Source organism: Solea solea, chromosome 1 (assembly GCF_958295425.1).
Source record: "Solea solea chromosome 1, fSolSol10.1, whole genome shotgun sequence".
In the NCBI taxonomy this organism is placed as follows: Eukaryota; Metazoa; Chordata; class Actinopteri; order Pleuronectiformes; family Soleidae; genus Solea; species Solea solea.
Genome location: NC_081134.1, coordinates 21,002,002 through 21,024,405, shown reverse-complemented (window position 1 = coordinate 21,024,405; position 22,404 = coordinate 21,002,002). Strand labels below are relative to the sequence as shown.

General features: G+C 39.6%; 1 protein-coding gene across 2 annotated transcripts in view; it reads left to right on the top strand.

Annotated features, from left to right (window-relative positions):
* The first annotated feature begins 4,096 nt into the window (after positions 1–4,096).
* agla (amylo-alpha-1, 6-glucosidase, 4-alpha-glucanotransferase a) overlaps positions 4,097–22,404 on the top strand; it is a 35,188-nt gene continuing 16,880 nt past the window's right edge. Inside the window, exons 1-14 of one of the 2 annotated variants that reach the window (XM_058642952.1) lie at positions 4,097–4,204; positions 7,317–7,435; positions 9,695–9,905; positions 11,081–11,250; positions 12,992–13,198; positions 15,452–15,633; positions 16,361–16,472; positions 16,559–16,685; positions 17,135–17,237; positions 17,333–17,430; positions 18,102–18,241; positions 18,336–18,523; positions 20,436–20,559; positions 22,037–22,200. In XM_058642952.1, coding sequence (XP_058498935.1) covers positions 7,348–7,435; positions 9,695–9,905; positions 11,081–11,250; positions 12,992–13,198; positions 15,452–15,633; positions 16,361–16,472; positions 16,559–16,685; positions 17,135–17,237; positions 17,333–17,430; positions 18,102–18,241; positions 18,336–18,523; positions 20,436–20,559; positions 22,037–22,200 — 1,914 coding nt within the window. In that variant the 5' untranslated portion in view covers positions 4,097–4,204; positions 7,317–7,347. Of the gene's footprint in view, positions 4,205–7,316; positions 7,436–9,694; positions 9,906–11,080; positions 11,251–12,991; positions 13,199–15,451; positions 15,634–16,360; positions 16,473–16,558; positions 16,686–17,134; positions 17,238–17,332; positions 17,431–18,101; positions 18,242–18,335; positions 18,524–20,054; positions 20,179–20,435; positions 20,560–22,036; positions 22,201–22,404 lie in introns of both variants that reach the window. The other variant, XM_058642961.1, reaches the window with a different exon arrangement.

Sequence of the window (22,404 nt, the reverse complement as noted above, 5' to 3'; positions counted from 1 at the left end):
GCTTCATGGATGAGAGGTAAAACATCACTGTCTTCAACTTAACTCAACAAATCCAGTTGCCTACAGCTAACTACTGAAGATGATTATGACCTTGGTGACTTGGACTTCACAGATCCAAATAGAAGGTTGCTGAACTTTCAGAATGTCTGACTCCCCCACCCCCAACAGGGACCATTGTAGAGGGAGAGACATGTACTTGATACTTCTGTTTAGTCCCTGCTCCCTGCTACATACAAAGGTTTTGGTAAAGTCCTTTACTCTGGTACCCCAAGGGATGAGTACTAAAAATGGAATGGTTGGGCACAGATATTTCCGTACTATTTCTAATGTAATGCAAAAAAATATGCATCACACCAAACTGAACTGTTCAACATGTTGGAGACAGAGTTTAAGGTGCAAGAACTTTCCTCAGGAACTAGGAACTTTACCATGAGCTACATATGTTGGAGGGTCCTTTATAGGACCTCAGACATTTACTCGGTATGTTCGTCTAGGCCCTTGTTCTTTCCTAACATAAAGTCCCAGTAAACTCCTGGTGAAAGATCCTGCTCCTTAGGGTTCACAACAAAGGACTAAAGAGGACTACAACTTTGGCAGAGTGATACAGACGGATGAAGAGGAAGAGAGAGGGACAGGGGGGATGAGAGGAGAATGTAGAACCCTGATCTGACCTTCATGTGCGAAATCATTATTGAACTGCCACCAAATGACACTGTTTACGTAACGCCGGGCTTTAATCTGCTTTCAGTCCAACCTTTTGTAGTTGATACAAACCTTGTTTTAATCTACCGGGACTATTTTTAAACGCAGTTTGGATTAGGATTTTTGTGTCTGTGTGTGTGTGTGTGTAGTAAAAACATTTGGACACATATTGAACTCAGTTCAGTTCATTCACAGTGATTTTTGTCGGATAATGATACAAGTGCAAATTTAGGCAAATGTTTCGCCACAGTTTTAGTTGATTAATGGAAACACATTTAAAAGAAATTAAATTGGGGTTTTTTTTGTGTGGTAATCTTTTGTTTTAGTGTCACTGGTTAATCCCTCGGGGGTTGATTGTGAGACAAATATCTGGCAGTTAAGTTGTGATAAGAGTCATTTAAAAAGTAATAAATGTAAAGTCTCCATCCTCTCCACATCCTCCACTGAGTTTGAGTGAATCATTTTATTTTCATTACAAGTGCGTTCTTTGACATTGAAAATTCACATCATTTGAGAAATTTCAGGGCTTCATAGAGGCATTTTATGTTTCCCCTGTTTTTATCGTGGATTCTAGAACCCACTAAATGTATTACAAAAGAGAAAATAAGCAAAACACATGGCAGTGGAAACTGAAACTCTCCTGCACCAAAGCCCATTGAGAAAATCAGTGTTTTTAGCTCACAGGGACACAGGAGATGCTCGTCTCCTACTGACTCAAATGTTAAGTGTTTGATACTTGGGGCAATTCAAACAAAGATATTTTAATGCTGAAATTACAAAATAACACATTAAAACTGATTGATAGAAGTGTCAGTGGAAACAATAAGTCCTGTGTCCCTGTGAGTGATTTTCTCAATGAGCTTTGGTCTGGGAGAACGAGTGGTTTACAAAGTCAGAGTAACTCAAGTTTTCGTCCAGAAAAGAGTGTGTAATGGTGAAATAAAGTGCTAAACATGTTATTAAGATATCGTAGACTTAAGTTAGTGTATATATTTTTACGTTTTCAGTTTTTCCCACACAAAAAGTGACACAAAATCAAGTGACACACATTACAACAATCTCCCGACCACACAGAGATTCTCTGTGACTGCTCATAACAACATCATCTTATTAATGAGTGTGTTGTGTTTTTTTTTTAAAGGCCTCGAGGGAAACTTTCCACAATACACAGAGGAAAAACATTGAGGACAGATGTGTCTCACCTGCTACTAAAGCTGCTGTTGTGTCTGGTTGCCAGTGGTTACCGTGATGTCAAAGTAGTTATGTTTTTCCCTCTTCTGCCTCACAGTATTTTCCTCCTCTGATTCCTCGCTACCCTCTTTATAACCTCTCTCTCTCTCTCTCTCTCTCTCTGTACGAGTGTGTGTGTTTTTCTCAGTGTCATTGGGGGCTACACACTGAGTGTATGTGTGGGCAGCAGCCAATCAGAACACAGCAGCTTTAGTGACATTTGTGACACACACACACACACACACACATCTGTCATCTGCGACTATCTTATCCAACCATTCAAAGGATTAGTGTTTTTCTTTTTGATGATGAAACTCAATTTAATAATCTCACTCACACACACACACACACACTATGCTTATTGCATCTTCATGTGTGTCATGTCTTTAGAAGAACCTGCTGTTTGTGATGTCACACTGATTTACATGCTGTTCTGTGTGTGTGTGTGTGTGTGTGTTATATAATCATGCACAAACATTTTTGTTAATTTTAGAACAGCAACAATGAATTCAATTTGACATCTTCAGCCTCGTGACATACAAAACACACATATGTCTAACTTACACCCACTAGAGGACAGCATTTGACCAAATACTGATAAATACTTTAATATGTTTATAAATGTACAAAAACCATTGCCAGCACTATTGGAATGTCCCTTTAGTGACAAGGGTCACCATGTTGTCCACCCTCAGGACAGTGTAACAGTGAACCAGAATGACACTGAGGAAGCTTAATGGAACTCAGCCATCATCAGGTGATTATTTACACCTGAGATTTTCCCTTTGTGACCTCTCAAAATGGCTGCCGTGCAAGGGCCTATTTAGCGTTGTACTGTATGTAGTAACACAGTCTTACGAAGAAAAATTAGTAGTCAGCCTGAATTATGAGATGATAAATCAAAATTATGAGATAAAAGGTAAAAATCTTCAGATAAAAGGTAAAAATCTTGAGATAAAAAGTCAAAATGATGAGATAAAAAATAAAAATAATGAGATAAAATGTCAAAATTATGAGGTAAATGTCAAAATAAAAAAAATAATAATTATTACAAGATTAATAAACACAGACCCTAAACACTACACTGTGTGCATCCACGTTGTAAAATGTAACCTACATCCACCACAGTGTTCACAGTGTAAAGGTTAAAGGTCATGGCAACATTCACTCCAATAGAAGCTGCAGTATGTACGTTTTCTGAGCTTCAGCCTTTGTTCCATTTACAAGATAAGAGACTGTTTGCTTAGATTTAAATATAAATGTCAGGCAGATGCATGATGGGAAAAAATATACAAGTGTTAGTACATTACCCTATTCTTGTATCTGGATCCTTATTATGACCACATTTTAATAATATTTCTTCCTTGGAACACAAAGAACACTAAAATAAGACTAATTTCATGAAATTGTTCTAATATATTTTTTTTGCCTTTAAAAAAAAGAATAATCTTGGCAAGCAAAGTTCTGCCCTAGAAACAATTTTAGATTTTAAGTCAATGTTTTTCTTTGCTTGTAATAATAAGTACTTTCTTCATTTTTGGCCAGTTTATCCTTGTTTTTACGACACATCCCAGTCTGAAAATGTAAATAAATTCAAGAATGTTTGGTTTATTCTTTAGTGAGGGCTGATTCTGAAGTGAAAGAAAAAACAGATTCTCTGACAATAATCTGATTACATTTCTTGTACCTCATCAATGTGAGTGAACGACATGGTCGTCAAGTCTGTGCTGAGGCTGTAAAAGGCCTCTGCTGCACTGCAGTGAACACATTATGTAACAGCCCTGAGTGTGTGTGTGTGTGTGTGTGTGTGTGTGTGCGTGTGCGTGTGTGTGTGTGTGTGTGAACTCTTGGATACAGCGTAACACAAACGCTACAAGTGAAATCTCTCTGTGAGCAGCAATTTCCACTTAGATGTTACCATTGACTTGGGTAAATAAACCAGATTATTCACGTATCACGTAAATAATCAATATCGGCAATAACTGAATAATAAATGTTGCTTTTTTGTCTAAAATACATTTATTCTGCACTAAACCACGACTTACTTACTGCAACTTACTTACTTACTATTTACTACTGTAACTCCAACGCTCCTTATTTCTCGCCTCTTTACTCGCGTTATTACGGTACACCCCTGCTGGTCTGCTAATGGCGGACTCCGCCTCTTAGCTCACAGAACTCCGTCACTGACCGGAGCTTCACCGCTGACTGTTCTCCTGCCGCTGCCACCGCTGCTGCTGCTGCTGAAACGGAGTCAGGACACAAGTGACAGGTGACATTCACACATTTTATCCGCGTTGTCGCTGTAGTGTTGTTGTTTAAAAATGTTAACCGTGCGGGAGTTTTATCTTCACACACCGACAGGTTACGACATGTTATGTTGTTAGCCGCGTTAGCTCACTGTGTGACACCGTTCACACCGTATGTGGGGAAATACACACTCGGCTTGTTGTGACACAGCTTCTGAGAACACTTTAAACTGCTGTCTTTAGCTGTGCTTTGCTTCCATGGTGGAAGCATGCAATGCTGTCTAATGAAACCATTCACTGATGTGACAGGTTTATTCTCAAATTCGGTATGAATCTCATTCGTTTCCTCGCTTAAATTCCCACTTTACGGCACCGCCCACTACTGTGCTTCTACCGGGGGTCGGATGCCGAACTTGCCAAGATTAATTGTGCTTTTTTACAGAAATAACGCGGCTTTGTGCCACTATGTGATTGCCGAATTAGTAGGTGCTTAATAATGATTACTAAGAACCCTCTAAGTATATTTGATAGCGAACGTTGTTGTGTTAGCATGCAAGGCAACATTAAACCATCACTCTTTTCAATTGATAACGGCACATTTGCTTAGCAGGTTCCTGCATCGCCATGGCAAAACATTGTTTTCCGTCCACTTGATGAGTTTACGCGACCGAATCTTGGTGTTGATGTGGTAAGACACAGTGTCAAGTGAACCAAACAGTAGTGGGAAGAGTTTTATAAATAGTGTGACATTAACGCCTGGATTCCTGACCTTGTCCTGCTGGGACTGAGGCTCTGCGCAGACTCAAGGGGAGGCTTCACTCACTGGGGTTCACTGACTCTGGATTCATCGACTCCACTCACTGTGGAGCTCAGCTTTTCCCAAGTGTTGGTCTTATATGAAAGTCTAGAATACTGCACGTGCAAGTATTATATACACAGTAAACATCGCTTGAATTACTGCTATCTACATTTCCAGAAGGTGCTGTATTTGCAAAGTGAACCCATTAGTGTTCACCCAGCTCATAGTTTTTGGTTCCCACCAGAATGTTCTGGGAACATTTTCTTTTTTGTGGGAACATTCCTTCAAGGTTCCCCCTAGGTTCTCCTGTGGTTCTCCTCTTTTGATTCCCAGAACATTCCTGTAAACACTTTTGTCACAACCTTCATGCAACTTTTAGAGAACTTCTCTAAAGGTTCCCAGAACGTTTCCCTAAAGTTACTTTGTCACAATCTTCATACAACCTGAGAGTGGGTCAGCTAATGTTGGTTGAAGCTCAGTCTACAAGAGAATTATTCACATTAGAAAATGTTTTTTAATCGGATCTCCACTGCAGAGACCTTCATTTCTCTTCTCCTTTTGTAGAGATATTTTCCAGAGGGATTGCAAACTGCACACACTTTAAAAATTGTGTAAACAGTAACCCTCAACTGTGACTAATACAACAGAGATGTGTCTTTAAAGATATATATATATATATATATATATATATATATATATATATATATACACATATATTTATTTCTTTTTTCTTTTTTTTTCTTTCTATAAAATGGACTGAAATGGAGTATAACTTACGAACCACATCCCCAAACTAAGAAGTGGAATACATTGGGGTGGTGATTTAAAATGTTTGTCCAATACACATCACCATATTTTCTTTGTTATTTTGTGAAAAACCATAAAAAAGAGACTGTTGGTAGAGGTCTATAGGAAGTCACACATTGGTTGTGAAGTGCTATGGGCTGTATTAGGTGGGCGGAGCCAGGCCCAGATTAACCCTTACTTCACTTAAGAATAAAGTAGCCGTTTTATTGTTATGAGTGGAGCCAATATCTCACTTTAATTTCTATATTTAATATCTGATGACATATCATGGTTATTTTATGACTTAATGCCACAAATTCCTTGTGTATTATACTTTAAACTTAACAGTTAAATTGTGATTGAATCAAAATATTTTGTAGTAGTATGTTGTAGTAGTCTACGTTCAAAATCAAGGACAATCTGAGGCACTCAAGTGAGGTTTACAGTCGAACACGTAGGACCATGTCCAGTATGGTAGTTATGTCAAAGACAATGACCTTTAAGTGGTTCAACTATCTTGTTTGTGGCATACACCATGATGCAACCTGGACACATCCTCAGTGATGTTACCTGGAGTCCTTGAGTGCTTCCGGTCTTTCAAACATCATACACTCTCGTCCAGGCGACCCAGCCGGGGGTGATCAAGCCCCGGCTTCTGTCCAGGTAGCGCTACCCCACCCACGTGTCTCCTCTCCTGATCCACAGCCACCTTGAAGCAACTTCTGCTGCTTCAGTGGCCTCCTTAATGGCCCTTCGCCTTCTGACTCCAGTGATGCCCAGCATGTTATAGGCCCTGCAGAGGGACTGGCCTGTGAACCTCTGCATCCCACCTCAATGCGATGGCATCTGGCTTTCCACCCGTTTCGCTGGCACTCCTCCACCGTATTTGGCTCTCTTCCTCTTGTTGGACTCCTCAATCCGGTCCTCCCAGGGGACAGTGAGCTCCTGGAGAACAATCTGCTTAGATGTTGAGATGGCCTGAGAGTTGTTGTGGCAACATTTTCTGGGAACTTCAGTTGCTTCCCCGGGTCAACTCTGAGCTCCCAATCTTGTGCCGTTGCCAGGAGGCCAGAGGAGGTGGTTCTGGCTGTAACTGGTGGCTTCTCCACAGCCCTCACAAAAGCGATACTCTTCTTTACTGGGCGACGGCGCTTGCATTCATCAGTTTCACTGCAGATGGCGTTCGCTTGGTCATGACGCCAGCGGTACTGCCCGTCACCCAGGGCTTTTGGACAGCAGCTCAAAATGTGCTCCAGGGTCCCTCTCTTCTGGCACAGAGCGCAGGCTGGTGAGTCCACCTTCCCCCAGCAAAACAAGTTGGATAGGCTTGGTAGAACATCGTAGACGGCCTGGATTAAGAAACAAATATGATGGGGCTTATTTTCATGGTTCATTAATCAACTATGAAGATAATGATTTGACCTTGCTTCCAAAACAGAGGTTCAGCCTGTTGACATTCTGAATTCAATGTCAACAACATACTGTCAGTGTGCCAGGATCATAGTACACTAGAGACTATCAAAATGGACGATAAAACCTTGTCTTTGCAGGAGGCAAGTGACCCTTTGAAGACATCTCAAGATGTTACCTCAACACCTGAAGCAGATCCGAGTCCTCATGCTCAATGACCAAGAGAATTTGGAGAGGATTCTGTTCAGACTCGAACAAGGTAATGCCTTTTTTTTAGTTTTACAGATACTTAATGACGTGACTGAATAAGTTGAAGAATCTAAAAACAAGAAGGTTGTTTGGTGAAATACCAAGTGATTTACTAGCAGCCATTTTGTGTTCTGCCTTTTTCACAGCATTTTATAGGTTTCTCTCGTTATTCCATGTTCCGTCTGTGGTCGGAACTCGGAATTATAATAATATAATATATGTAATAATATATATAATAATATGATCTGCTGAGTGTCTTTAGGGGACAGAAGTTTTGTTGACGTACTGTAGGTCAGTTCTCGGAAAACAAACAAACTGACACAAACGAACAGTAATAAAAGTCTATTCCGTTCTGTTTGCCTTGAACTGTTAACCCTACAGTCCAAAGAGCAATTAGTGAGTTTTTTTGGTGGTTGGTTTGCATATAAACACACACACACACACACACAAACACACAACAGTGATATTGTAAATTAAAATACTGGTAGCTGATGCATTTCTACAAAATCAATGTTCAAATGTTATTGTGTCAACCAGAAATGGATCCCAGTGAATTTGTGTTTATTGTGTTTATTATTCAATATTAGTTGTTTATTTTATATAATTTATGCAAAAAAACTAATATAAAAAACAGGTTGTTAAATGATAAATAATAATAATAATACTAATAATAATACACAATAATATCATAGCACTTTGCTCTGCTCGGTGGTGCAGAATAAAGAGAGCGACAGATACATAATATAAGAAAAACTAAAATGGAAAAGAGACAGAAAAGCCATTCTTTACCACAGAGAGTGACTTACAGTAGTAAGTAGTAACTAATGTCAGCGCAATATAGGAACTGTGCAGTCTTTAAAAAAATCTCCAAGTGAGAGTAGAATCTTTTTAGTTATTGAATTAAAAACAATCATCCTCTGTATATTATTATGTATAAAAATACATTAAATCAACCTTTTTCTAACTCATTAGTGACATAACGACGTGACATTATTGCTTTACCGTATGATTATACATTATGTGTCTGTGTGTGTGTGTTAGTTGACTCTTGGAGCAGCTCGTTGCACCACTTGACATTTGCTTCCCTCTTGCAGCTGATAAGGAAGAGAAGTGGACTATATTTATCTACTCTGAAGGAGCAGAGGGATGTCTGATATAGTCTGGCTGATGTGTGTGTGTGTGTGTGTGTGTGTGTGTCAGGGGCTGTGTGACGTATTATTTGTGTATATTTTACAGTCTTAGTATGAGTGGAGTTTGACTTATGTTAAGTGTTGAAGGTAGATAAATTATTTTAGCTGCTTCAGCCTCATCATGCCTGAATTACAGCAAAAGTGGCAAAATGATAATGATAATAATAATAATAATAATACTAGTAGAGCAAAGCCCGACACACTCGACAAATTGCGTCCCCCCTCTGACCCCTTTAGTCTGACCATGACCCAACTTCGTGCCTTATGCCTCTATCGCGTTTTTCGCCAAATTTCATGAGTTTTTATGCACGTTAACAACCTCAAAAATGACCCGAAAGCCACGGCTATAATAATCTGAAGGACAACAAGAGGTTCCTCACACTTAATAATAGTAATTGTAAAAAAAGACAGAAAAACTCATCTTTTAACAAGAATAAATAGAACGCATTTGAATGCATCACCCTGCCTATTAGCCTGTTTTAAAATGGTTTCTATTTACAATGCACTCAGTGATCTGGCTCCTCCGACTTTAATCTCCACAAACTACAGGAGAGAGAGCTTTAAAAGTGACTTTTACATACAAACAGTGAGTTTACACAACACCGGTTGTACAAACTCATCGACTGAGCAGAAGTGGATTCTGATGCTGGAAAAACTTTAAAATAGCAGTTTTATCAGGATTATGATTGTAGCCTCTCACAGATGTGATCGTCTGATATTAAAGATGAAAATAGAGTGAAATTAAAAACCTAAAACTGATCTGTTTCCCTCTGTTTGTCTTACTTTCTGTGACTGAGGAGAAAAACTACTAAAATCAGAACCACGTTGTTATGGTTATTACTCGGAGATCCACCTAAAAAACCTAAAAACTCATTTTATGTCTTGTAACTTGTGTTATTTATTTGTAAAGTTTGTTTTGAGAAGTGCTACATCAACATTTTATTATTAACAGACAGAATAAGTGCTGGAATGTCACATCACGTCCTGTAGAGTTCACAAAAACCAACAACAACAACCACGACATGTTTGTTTGTTTGTGTGTGTACACTGCAGTAAGTAACTCTCGTGTGTCTCCTCAGGTTTTGAGCTTCAGTTCCGCCTGGGTCCGAGTCTTCAGGGCAGAACGGTTCTGGTTCACACCAATTACCCGCTCGAAGGACACAGTTATGAGCGAAACACGTTCCGCGTGCTGCCATGGAATAACCCGGCGGGGAGGGAGGACGACTCGGATAAATTCTGCTCTCTGGACATCAAAGTAGCCGGGTCCTATCAGTACTACTTTGGAGTCGGGTAAATAAAGAAACTTAGTATTAGGAACTAGAGCTGAATCGATTGTTAATCGATTACTACATTAATCGACAACTATTTTGATAATCGATAATCGTTTTTTTTTTCCAAATGATTAAGCTTCTTAAATGTGAGTATTTTCTTCATTTCTTTTCTCTGGATAACAAAGAAATCATTAAAAGTGAATCATTTTGGTTTGTGGACAAAAGAAAGACATCTGAGAACATCGTCATTTCCAGGTTTGACAAAAAAGATCAACATTTTTAAGGTTTTCTGATACTTTATGGGCCAAACGATTAATCAATTAATCGAGAAAATAATCGACAGATTAATTGATTATAAAAATAATCGTTAGTTGCGGCTCTATTAGGAACATGTTTATCTCAGGCAGCCTTTTTCGTCATGTTTGGTCATTTTACGTCACTTGGGTAAATGTCAACTAAGGATTTCCAACCCCAAAATTCTTAAAATAACATATTTTAACTTTACTGATGGAGGCACTAGTGGATGAACAACTCCTGTGTGATGTGATGTAAAATTGCTGATTTTCTCTGTGGAGTTTGGTTTTGGGAGAAAGTGAAGTTTTGGAAAAATCTCAGTTTTTTTGTTGGAAAAGGCTGTCATTCAGGGAGATAAAGTAGAAACACATTCTTAAGATAGTGTACACTTAAGCTGGCGTTTGTTTAATGAGGTGAGCCTTTTGTCAAGTGGCAGCGACACCTCAAAAACCTTCAATACAAAAGATTTTTGGCAAAAACCGATATGAAAACTTCAAGTGTTCTTAAGAAATTTAGCTTGACAGACCTCAATATGAGGAGGAAACTTATTTTTACCAACATATAATCAAGATGCACCTGCGAGAAATAGAGATATTATGTAGTTTTCCCTCTAAAATGGGGAAATAGAGCTCCAGATTAACAGAAACAATCTGCTGTGGCTTCACCGTGTGTGCGTACGTGTGCGCATGTGTGCGTTTGTCCTTCCTGTGAGGTAACATCTACCTCCGATGGCAGTTATGTGGAGTCATGATGTAAACAAAAGGTTGGTGCACACAGCTGCTGTGTACAGTGATTTAACGTCATCTGCACTAAAAAATGCAAATACTGCATGTATAAAAATATTTAAAAGCACTAAAAAAAGACGATAAATGAAGCAAACAGTAAATCTCTATCTCTCAGAAACACAGAGCGGTCAGGAGCAGGATACATCGTGGTGGATCCCGTCCTCCGCGTGGGAACGGAGAACCACGTGCTGCCGTTGGACTGCATCACCATCCAGACCTACCTGTCCAAATGTCTGGGACCCTTCAACGAGTGGACAGACAGACTGAGAGTCGCCAAGGAGTCAGGTGTGTATGTGTGTGTGTTCTATTTTTACAGATTTATGAGCCACAGTGTACAAAAAAGAAATATTGGTCATATTTTAAACTGAATAAATAAGCTTCTGTAGTTGTTATTGAGGAAATAGTGGACGGACATTTTGAGTTAGGGATGACACAATATCCCTTTTTTCGTGATATCACTCACCTGAGTATGTGCTGATACCGATATCAGTCCGATTTTGACCGATATCGGCTCATTTCTAGGCTTGACACTGATGGAATACAAGTAAGAAATACTAGATTTCTTCCTGCAATTAACAACTGTGTTTATAATCTATTAATCTGGCGATTATTTACTTGATTAAACATCTAATTATTTGTCCATTTAGTGTCAGATCGAGCTATTTTCTGTTTGGGCCATAGAATGTCAAAAAATGTCACTTGTTTTGTCCACAAACCAAAAATTAATCAGTTTGAATGATTTCTTTGTCGTATGGAGAAAAGAACCCAGGAAATATTCACATTTAAGAAGCTGAAAAATCAGAAAAACTGGTTTTAATTCTTTAATAAACACTTGTAATCGATTAAATAAATCATAAGGAATAAAAACTCACTCAAACTCATAACTACTGGGTAGGGATGTAACGATTACCGGTATGACAGTAAACCACGGTAAAATTCCCGACGGTTAGTACTACCGTTTCAAATTTTAATTATCGTTAAAACCGTGATTGATTACCGCAACTGATTACCGAAAAACTCACAGTGATACTGCTCATTTCCTGGAGAAGCAGCAGCACCTGAACGGCACTCGCTCAGAAGCGGGCGCGCATGCGCATATTCCACTGTCTGTCCAGAGATTTCCCCCCCAGTAAAAAAACAAGATCAGAAGTCATATTTTGTATTTTTAAAGGATGTTGAGGGTAAAATAATTGAAGACAATCAACCCTTGTGCAGAAAATGCAAAAAATGGGGGTAACACTTCCAATTTGATGAGCCATCTCCGTGACCACCACCCACAACTTTTCAGCGAGTAAGTCAACAAAAACGGGATTTCGGAATAGTGGGAAACGTCATGGTTTGTCTGTCAAACGTTCCTATTTTCTCAATAAAGGAAACCTAAGTTAAGTGTTACCTAACGTTACTCCTGTAAAAATACATGTTATTGGGCGCTATCAGCGAAAGCGAGTAGTGAGCAGACGACACGTACCGTAGCAGAGCAAAATGTGTTTGTTTCTGTGTTTATTTTATTTTATTTTTATGCTGTGTATGACTGCTGCTACCTAATTATTATCCGACACAGAATGAGGACCTGCGTGTGTGTGCGCGTGTCAGTCAGATGATAATTAATAATAATAATCATCATATAATATAAAATATATTTTTAAATTAAAACTTGGTTAAAAGATTTCAGTGTGTGTTCAATACTTTTGGAACATTTTGAACACATCTAACAATACCGTGATAATATTGATAACCGTGATAATTTTGGTCACAATAACCGTGATATGAAATGTTCATATCGTTACATCTCTACTACTGGGATTCCTGTGTGGGTTAGGGAAAGAAGTCGGGGGTTTCCTGTCACATGATCATATTTGACAGAAAATGATCTTAATCTTCACCTCACACTCAAACAAATGACCTGAAATGAAGCATTTATTGATTAACATACACTTTATAATTACATATGGACATTAATCGGCGTGGAATCATTTCATATTCATGTCAAGTGTGTGTGTTTTAGTAATCACTTCCTCTCTTCCAGGATACAACATGATCCACTTCACTCCCCTGCAGACGCTCGGCGAGTCCAGGTCCTGTTACTCCCTTGCCGACCAGCTGACCTTCAGCCCGGAGTTCAGCCCCAAGGGTCAGCAGACCTACACCTGGACGGACGTGGGCGCGCTGGTGGAGAAGATGAGGAGAGAGTGGAACATGCTGTGTATCACAGATGTGGTTTACAACCACACCGGTCAGTGTCACCAATTTTCTGCAATGATAATCCCTGTGACAGAGGCTGTTTCATCATTAATTACTGATCAGCAGAGCAGGCCCGGAAAAAGTGGGTCGCAAGCACCGGACAATACTGTTGACAGCGACACACACACACACAGTCACACAGTCACACAGTCACACAGTCACACAGTCACACACTCATTACAACCATGAGTGAATGAATGAATGAATGCTTTATTTCAAACGTGGACATAATATTCTTAAAAAAAGATAAAGAAAGAAGAAAAAACACAAAAACAAAAGTGAAGATAGAAAATAAAAAAATTAAACATAAGGAGTAGAAGAAGAAACCTAAGCTTATTTAATTTGCCCTTTCTTCACTTTTTTTATAATTTATGATCACAAGAAAGAAATACACCTATTTACAAGTTATAGTTTAACATTACCTTAACCTTAATCTGACTTTATTAATCCCCATGATGGACATTTCGTCCACTGTATTTTTACCCATCGTGTACCAGGAAACTTTCCTCGTAACTTAGAATGATTTATTTTTGCACACATTAGTGTTAACGTGTGAGCTGCAGTCTCACCTTTTAGACGTCCCTTTAAGTTAAAGATACACATTATTGTGACTATTCTGAAACTGAAGTTTGGTTCATTTATGTTAAAATAGAAGTGTAATAAATTTTTAAAAAAAAAATACAAACAAACAACTCTCTGCTGTTATTTTACTGTATCTGTGCTGTCACTGTGACCCTTTCACGCCATGCCTCCTCACAAAAGGTCAGCACAGTAAAATGAGCCTGGTTTAAAGGTTAAAGAGAGACCACGCTCCCTTATTTACACTATCATGGTGACCTTTGACCCCAAAACCCCTGCAACAAGTCTGACTGTTATTCACTAAAACTGCTCCTGAAAATACAGTATATGATTTAAATAAAATATGTTTAGTATGCTTTTATAGAACATTTATGTATTTAATTCACACAGAAACAACAAATTTGTTATTTGTTACTCTGGTTTGTGGGGAAATGTTTGTGTGTTTGGAAACGATAAAAACAAATCTATATAATTATATTTATACATATTTATTTTTCCTGGGGGCAAAATGAGAGTAGATTTAATGTTTAACTTTCTTAATTTGACTTTTTTTTGACATTCAGTGGCAAACGTAAGCATGTACGTTCCTTTTAATTCGCTATTTACAGTTTACCCAAATATCCCTTTTTGTCCAGGAAAAAAATAACTAAAAGAAGAAATAAAAAGGAACATAACACTAATATCAACATATAGAGATGTTTATTTCAGGTCTGCGAAGTTGGAATTGCATCTTTTTGGCCCAAAAAAATAAAGTTTCCCTCTCCAGAGGGGGGGTGACATCCTAAAGAATATCTATGTATTCCCTTCCAGTAAGTTTTAATAATGTCATAGCCCCAAAAAACAAGATAATTAATGATTTGCATTTGTATTTCCACAGTTTCTGTAAGGTGTCAAATTTTCAAAGTTCACTAATGGCGCATTTCCACTGGCTCTACTCGCTTCGCCTCGCCACGGCACGGTTTAAGTAGCGTAGGTACCAGGTACTATTTTTAGTACCTGGTACCTAGTACCTAGTACCTAGTACCTGCTTCCGCGCGGTTCCAAGTGTACTAGTAGTAGGTACTATGTGATGATTGGTCAGACTGCCGGCCGCTGAATGGCCAGAGTCCCAGGAAGAGACGTCCCACTCACAAATCAAGCTGAACATCGCCGAACTGTAGATCACTTTAAACTACTTAATACTCCTAAAAACGTGGGTTACTCTCCAACAACTACCAGGGAAACCTCTATATTTAACAGGAGTCTTTTAAAGTGGAGTGGTGTATTTAGGGACAGCGCTGCTGCGCGAGCGGCATCACAGACCGCTGCCGCTGTAGTCTGTGGAGTAGGAGGCTGTAGTCCGGAGACGTGTGGACAGAAATCAAGCTGAACAGTGCCAAATTGTAGATAAGTTAAAACAACTTAACAATCCTAAAAACGTGGGTTAATCTCCAACAACTACAGAAGTCTGGTGTAAAGTTACTAGTCACTCGTGTGTGTGTGCGCGCGCGTGTGAGTGTGTGTGTTTGTGTGTGTGTCGCGTATAAAACAAAGTCACCACAGTAAGAGGTGAAAAAGTGGTGCTCTGCTTTATTTCACACTTAAACAGACTTTTTTCTATCTGGAATCTGACACTCACTCCTCTCATGAAAATACTGACTCATATTTTGCTTGTTTTCCTTTACAGCTGCGAACAGCGTGTGGATCAGAGAACATCCAGAGTGCGGTTACAACCTGGTGAACTCTCCACACCTGCGTCCGGCCTGGGTCTTAGACAGAGCTCTGTGGCATCTGACCACCAGAGTCGCAGAGGGACGCTACGAGGCTAAAGGACTCCCCGCTGACATCACACAAGAGAGCCACCTGACTGTGAGCACACACACTCGCACATTAACCCTATGTTTTCCTCAAAATTGCATCGGATTTTAGCCATTTTTTTCAATAGGAAACGGAAGTTTGTGTCGCTTTGTAAACCGCTCTCTCTCCCATTCCAAACCCCATAGAGAAAATCAGCAATTTTACCCTATAGCTCAGAGGAGATGTTCATCCACTGCTGCTTTCGTCAGGCGGTTTAAATATGTCGTTTTGTAATTTCGGCAATGGAAATTCTCTGTTTGGATTTACTTTAGTGACACGAGTTTAGTAAACGAGGCAGCAGTAGAGCAGCAGCTCCTGTGTCGCTGTGAGCTAAAAACACTGGTTTTCTCTATGGACTTTGGTGCAGCAAAATAAGCAACAAAAACAGTTAGTTTCTTGTTGGAAAAAGGCTATCTAATTGCAAGCAAAACTGGTCAAAACATTCTTAAGTTGTTGCTGACAAATAACTGGCATAGATAATTAATAGGTGAGAATTTTGTAAAGCAGCTACAATCTTGTTTCTTGGTGTTTCCCGCTGGCAGCCATGTTTCCAGTGTCTCATGTGTGCACAGAACGCACTATAGACACTATATGTCAGTCCCTCATACCACCACACTTAAAAACCTGAAGTATTGGTTTAATACCTCCATAAAAATCACTTTTTCCATTTATTAACGGTGACTGTACTGTTAATATGAAAACATATGTGCTTTCTCTCCCGCTCTGTCTCTGTGTGCAGGCCATCCGCAGTGTCCTGTGGGAGGACATTTATCCTCAGGTCAAACTGTGGGAGTTCTTCCAGGTCAAAGCGAGCAGTGCAGTGGAGGAGTTCAGAATCGTGCTACAAAGTGGTAAAAATACTGAAAAGTAAAAAACTCTCCAAAAGGTGTGTTTCAAATCCTTTAACTTTGATTAAATATCCTTTGCTTACATTTAGGCAGAAAGCCAGACCATAAGAAGACTGGAGGGAAGAAGGGCCTTAAGATCATCCAGGACCCGCAGTACCGTCGCTATGGCAACACAGTGGACATGGACTCTGCCCTGGAGACTTTTGTTCCAAACAGGTCTGACTCACAAATACAAGTCACTGTAATTTCACAGAATATAATTGATTATTAATCGATTACTAAATTAATCGGCAACTATTTTGACAGTCGTTTAATCTGTAAACAAGTGTGTTTTACGAATTAAATGTCAATATTTTTGGTTAAATCATTAAAACTGATTAATTTTGGTTTGTAGACAAAACAAGACATTTGAGAACACTTATTTTTTAAGGTTTGGGAACATTTTCAGTCATTTTATGGACCAAATGATGCTCGATTAATCAAGAAAATGATCTGTTAATCTGTTATGAAAATAATTGTTAGTTGCAGCCCTAAAGTAAAGTTTTCCTGTGACACTGAAACACAAGCACAAATAATGTCCATTCTCTTGATTAATTGTGTTTCAGAGATTAAAATAACTTTTAATTATCATGTAAATATACTGTATGTTTCTGTGGTTAATGTAGCTCCTCCCCTTCACACATTGAGGAGTGCTGTGATTGGCTGAAGGAGAAAATAGAGGCGCTGAATGCAGAGCAGTACCACATCGTAGAGCAGCATCAGGAGCAGGTAAAAGGCTTCTTCTGTGGAACGTGAGAAAAGTCCAGTCCAGCAAAGTTTTTATATACACCCAGGTTAATTTTTATCTCTTTGTCCTTCTCGAGGCGGCCAACTGCACGGTGGGAAACGTAGTGTACGAGCGTCTGGCCGGCCACGGTCCCAAGCTCGGTCCCGTCACCAAGAAGAACCCTCTGGTTACCAGGTAAATGTGGATTTAAAGAGGAGTGAAAACTATTGGGAGGTGAATGAAGAATATTTGTTCTCAGTGAAAACATGGCTGCCAGTGGGAACACTAATGTCTTTAATGTGCTCAGGATATATTTAATGCTTCTTTTTGCTTTTGAATAGCTTTATTAGGCTGGAATATGAAGTTTGTAAACTCCTCACTCCCCTGCACCAAACTCCATAGAGAAAATCAGTGTTTTTAGCTCACAGGGTGATAAGAGCTGCTGGTCTGCTTCCTGGTTTGGTAAGTTTATGTCACTCGTGTAAAACCGAACCAAGGATTTCAAACACCAAAATTACTAAATATCACATGAGAACTTAGTGGTGGAGGCAGCAGTGGATCAACAACTCCTGTGTGCTGTGATGTTATAATCACTGATTTTCTCCATGGGGTTTGGTGTAAGAGAGGTGAGCGGTTTAGAAACTTCATATTCCAATTTAAAAAAAGTTATATATCATATCATATATTTAGCAGTGTAATTCAACTAATATGGATGGAATTAAGTGGTTACAATTTGTATATTGGGCTAAAACATTGGTACTGGAGTTAAAGACTTGAAGTTAAGCAGCCTTAGCTTCAGTCCCATGCGTGATGATCTCTCTGTGTGTGTGTGTGTGTGTGTGTCTGTCTGTCTCTCTGTCTCTCAGGTATTTCACCTTCCCATTCAAGGACATGACTCTTGAGCAGGAGCTGCAGCTGCTGGACAAACCTGACAAGATGTGTCACTTCCTGGCTCACAACGGCTGGGTGATGGGCGACGATCCCCTGCGCAACTTTGCCGAGCCAGGTAGACACAGAACACTGGTGCACCAACAGTACTGCATAGAGAGGTGATTTGTGTGATGATTTCATTGTGATGATTTCCTGTGCGTACTGTTAAGGCTCTAACGTGTACATGCGCCGCGAGCTGATCTGCTGGGGCGACAGCGTGAAGCTGCGCTACGGTCAGGGTCCCGAGGACTGTCCGTACCTGTGGGCACACATGCAGAAGTACACCGAGATCACGGCCAAGTATTTCCACGGAGTCAGACTGGACAACTGCCACTCTACACCTTTACATGTCGCTGAGGTACTGTCAAACTATTACATGACAAAACTACAATGTGACGTTTATCTACAAGGATCTGAAGGCTGAACATTGGTCTCGTCGCTGTATGCCAGAGCCTTATTTCCTGTTGGTAAATGAGCTAGATTTCTATATAAAAGTTGAATTACACCACTTTTTTCCAGGTGTAAGCTAGTGTATCTAGCAACACTGAGTAAAATTAAAGGTGGAAAAGTCGAAGTGGATGAGGACATCAAATGAAATGCTTAATCTCAATATGAGGCTTTTAAAATTCAAAGTTCTGGTGAGACACATTCTTCCATAGTGAAGGCTCTGTAGATGAATGAACTTTGTAATTACTTAATAATATCAGTGATCCTTAAAATATAACGCTGATACGATAAACGGCAATATGCCTTCTATCAGCCCCAATAATCGCTATAAATATTGTATAACCACTGTATAAACACTGTATAACTACTGTATACAGCACTGAGCAAAAGGCACCAGCTGATTTTTTGTCAAATCACTGACATTTCTTGACTAAACCTGGTCTAATAGATGTTTTTTGTGGCATAAAACAGTCGGACAAAGGTTTTACCAGTAACAATAATTAGTTAAAGGGGACATATTATGCAAAATCAACTTTTTAATCATTTTAATACTTATATTTGGGACTCTGGAGGCCCTACCAGTCGCCAAAGTGTGGAAAAAGATTACTCAGTCCTTTTTTCGTGGTCCCCCTTAGTGTAAGTATAGGCGATAAAACACGCCATGTTGAATTCCCTGCGCATTATGACGGCAGCATGCGCATTTCACAGCGAATATTACCACACCACCATTAAGTGTACCTCGAGAGCTCCACCTTAGCTCCACCTTGTCCCTATAAAATGCGAGAGTGCAGGCGAGGGAGGAAGAGCGTTATTATGTCAACGCGGAGGGACAAGTGTGCTGTTGGTGTCTGCACAGTGGAGCACAGTGTTTTACACAAACATCCAGCCTCAGAGGATTTTATATATGAAGCTAATGTGCCGGATAAAGTCAGCATTCGTGTGTTTGTGTGTTCGCACCACTTCGCATCAGACTGCGGCCAGCGGTCGCTGTATTTAGTCAGCGACAAATCAGAAACCCCCTGGAAGAAGTGGGTGTGTGTTTGCCTGTGTCTCATTTGCATATAAAGGGACCATGCACAAAACCGAGCATTCTGAAAGGGGCGGTTTTGGCAGGGTTATTGAACTGCTATGGTGCTTCATCCTTATGGTATTTTGACCAAAGTCACAGACATGTTCATTAGGACACCAGAGAACTATTTTAACTTGGAGAGATAGGGTATAATATGTCCCCTTTAAGGAGTTCCACTCCAGGTTTAAGCGCGAATACTAAACATTTTAACCTCTAGAATCTGGTTTCTATTCTAAAAAATGTGTTATTTTAGAAATAAAGATACTGTTCGGTTGTTACATCATTGCTAAAACGACAAATCCAATGCTTCAGTGACTGCAGCCTCTTCTTCTTCTCTCTGTCCTGTGCTGCCTTGTGTATCGTTGTGTTCCAGGCCATGCTAGACGCTGCCAGAGCGGTCAGGTCCAATCTATATGTGATAGCTGAGCTGTTTACAGGCAGCGAGCTCATTGACAATGTGTTTGTAAACCGGCTGGGAATTAGCAGCCTGATACGAGGTACAAAGACTCATTGCACGAATGAAATTGACGCATTTATACTTTTGTTCTTCCTCTCTTTGTCGCTGCATTAATCCGTCCTCTGACTGTGTGACCGCATGGTGTGTAGACTTTTGACGCCTGTCACCACTAACTGGCCGTATCCCCCACCTCCGTCCTCCTTCTCTCTTCCTCTTCGCATGTCCTTATACCCCCTCCCTCCCTCCCATCCTCCCTCCCTTGATTCCCTGTGTGTTGAACCCGCTTTGACTGACCAGTACATGCTGGGCGTGGCCAGAAACGTGTGTCCTAAACTGTACGTGGTGGCTGAGCTGTTCACCGGCAGCGAGGAGCTGGATAATATCTTCGTTACCAGGCTCGGCATCACGTCACTCATCCGAGGTACAGTTGTGCTCTGTGTGTACGCACGCACACGCACACACACGCACACACACACACACACACACACACACACAAACCTTATGTACTCACACAGGAATGCATGATATTTGACTTTTTTTTTTTATCTGATATATGCCAGTCAGGAGCATGTCCGCTGATAACTGAGGTAAAATTAAGATAATATTTGTAGATAAATATTCTTCATTCTGCAAAATAAATAATAATAGCATTTAAAGAGGAAGCGGTAGATTCAGCCTACTTTGTCATGTTTTTATACTGATGACAATACATTTATTTTAAAGGCAATATCAGCTCATGCTGATAATATCGTGCATTCCTAAAATTAATTGAATTGAATTAATGAGAAAATAAACATAAAGACAAGAAAATGAATGACTTTATTTGAATCATAACAATAAACTAAATTAATCTAATTAAACAAACGCAGAAGAAAAATAATAACTTTATTTGTTTTGTTGCCTAACAGGTGGAGGAAATAACTTATTTTACCCTTTAATAAACTTTAATAAACTAATTTGAAACAATAATTGTTAAGCTTTCTATGTCAGATTGTAGTTTTATATAAAAGCATTCAAACAAACGTAATAAATGATTCAGAGGTGAAATCATCTACATGTCCTCTCCCATCATATCTTTTTATTTTTATTTCACCTTTATTTAACCAGGTTACGACTGTTAAAACAAAGTACAAATACAGATCACAAAATAAAAAATGTACTTAAAATATCCAGAATACACTATGAAATTCACACAATTGGCAAGTTTTCAACGAAATTAATATAAAGTTCTCTCCGATAAAAACATCTACAACCAGATGTTTTTGCCTGTAGTCATTTAAAAACACTTTTAAAATGCCAAAATGAGAGTTGTGGGGTCATTTTGTCGATTGTTTCAGTGAAAAAAGAAACTGCATATTTAAGTTAAGTACGGAACTTTGGTGCGGACAGTAAAAAAAAAAGTCCTAGAACCAAACTTCTCATAATTTAACTCCTGTGATTGTCACTTAGTGAAATATAATCAGTATGAGTAACATTTGTTTGCTAGAGTTCTATTGTACAATGTACAGTATTTCAAATTTCAACCAAGTTTTCAATCAAAATCAAAAGTGCTCATAGAAACAGGCTGGGAACACGGCTATTGACCTTTATTTGTCTACAAAGTCACATTAAGCTCAAAATGATGTTCTTCCTGCGATTTTACAACCCCGCTAAAGACAAATTACATTGGAAAACAATAAACAAGTATAAAAATGTCACAGATGAAGAAGAAAGCACAGTAATGAGACATTTTTAAACATCACACTCACTGAAAACATGGCTGCCGTAGACGTTTTTACGTCGCCTGCACTCTGCACCATGAACGTGTGAAACGTGCTGCATCCGTGTGGATTGTGTTGTGTTGTGTTGTGTTGTTTCACCCACTTCCTCCTGACACCACCTTCACCCACCCGCTCCAGAGGCCATGTCGGCCGGAGACAGCCACGAGGAGGGACGACTCGTCTACCGCTACGGAGGCGAGCCGGTCGGAGCCTTTGTTCAGCCCAGTCTCCGCCCACTCATGCCCTCCATCGCCCATGCCATGTTCCTCGACGTAACCCATGACAACGAGTGTCCCATACAGGTCTGTGTCTCCCAGAGGTTGGATTATGTTCACTGCTTTGTGTCAGACAAACATTTATGACTGGAAAATGATCTGTAAACCGCTGCACCAAAGTCCATAGACAAAACCAGCAATTTTACGTCGCAGCACAGAGCAGCTGTCACCACTAACTGGCCGTAGTTAAGTGTTAAGTGGCTAAAATCTACTGGAACTGCCCCATGTACA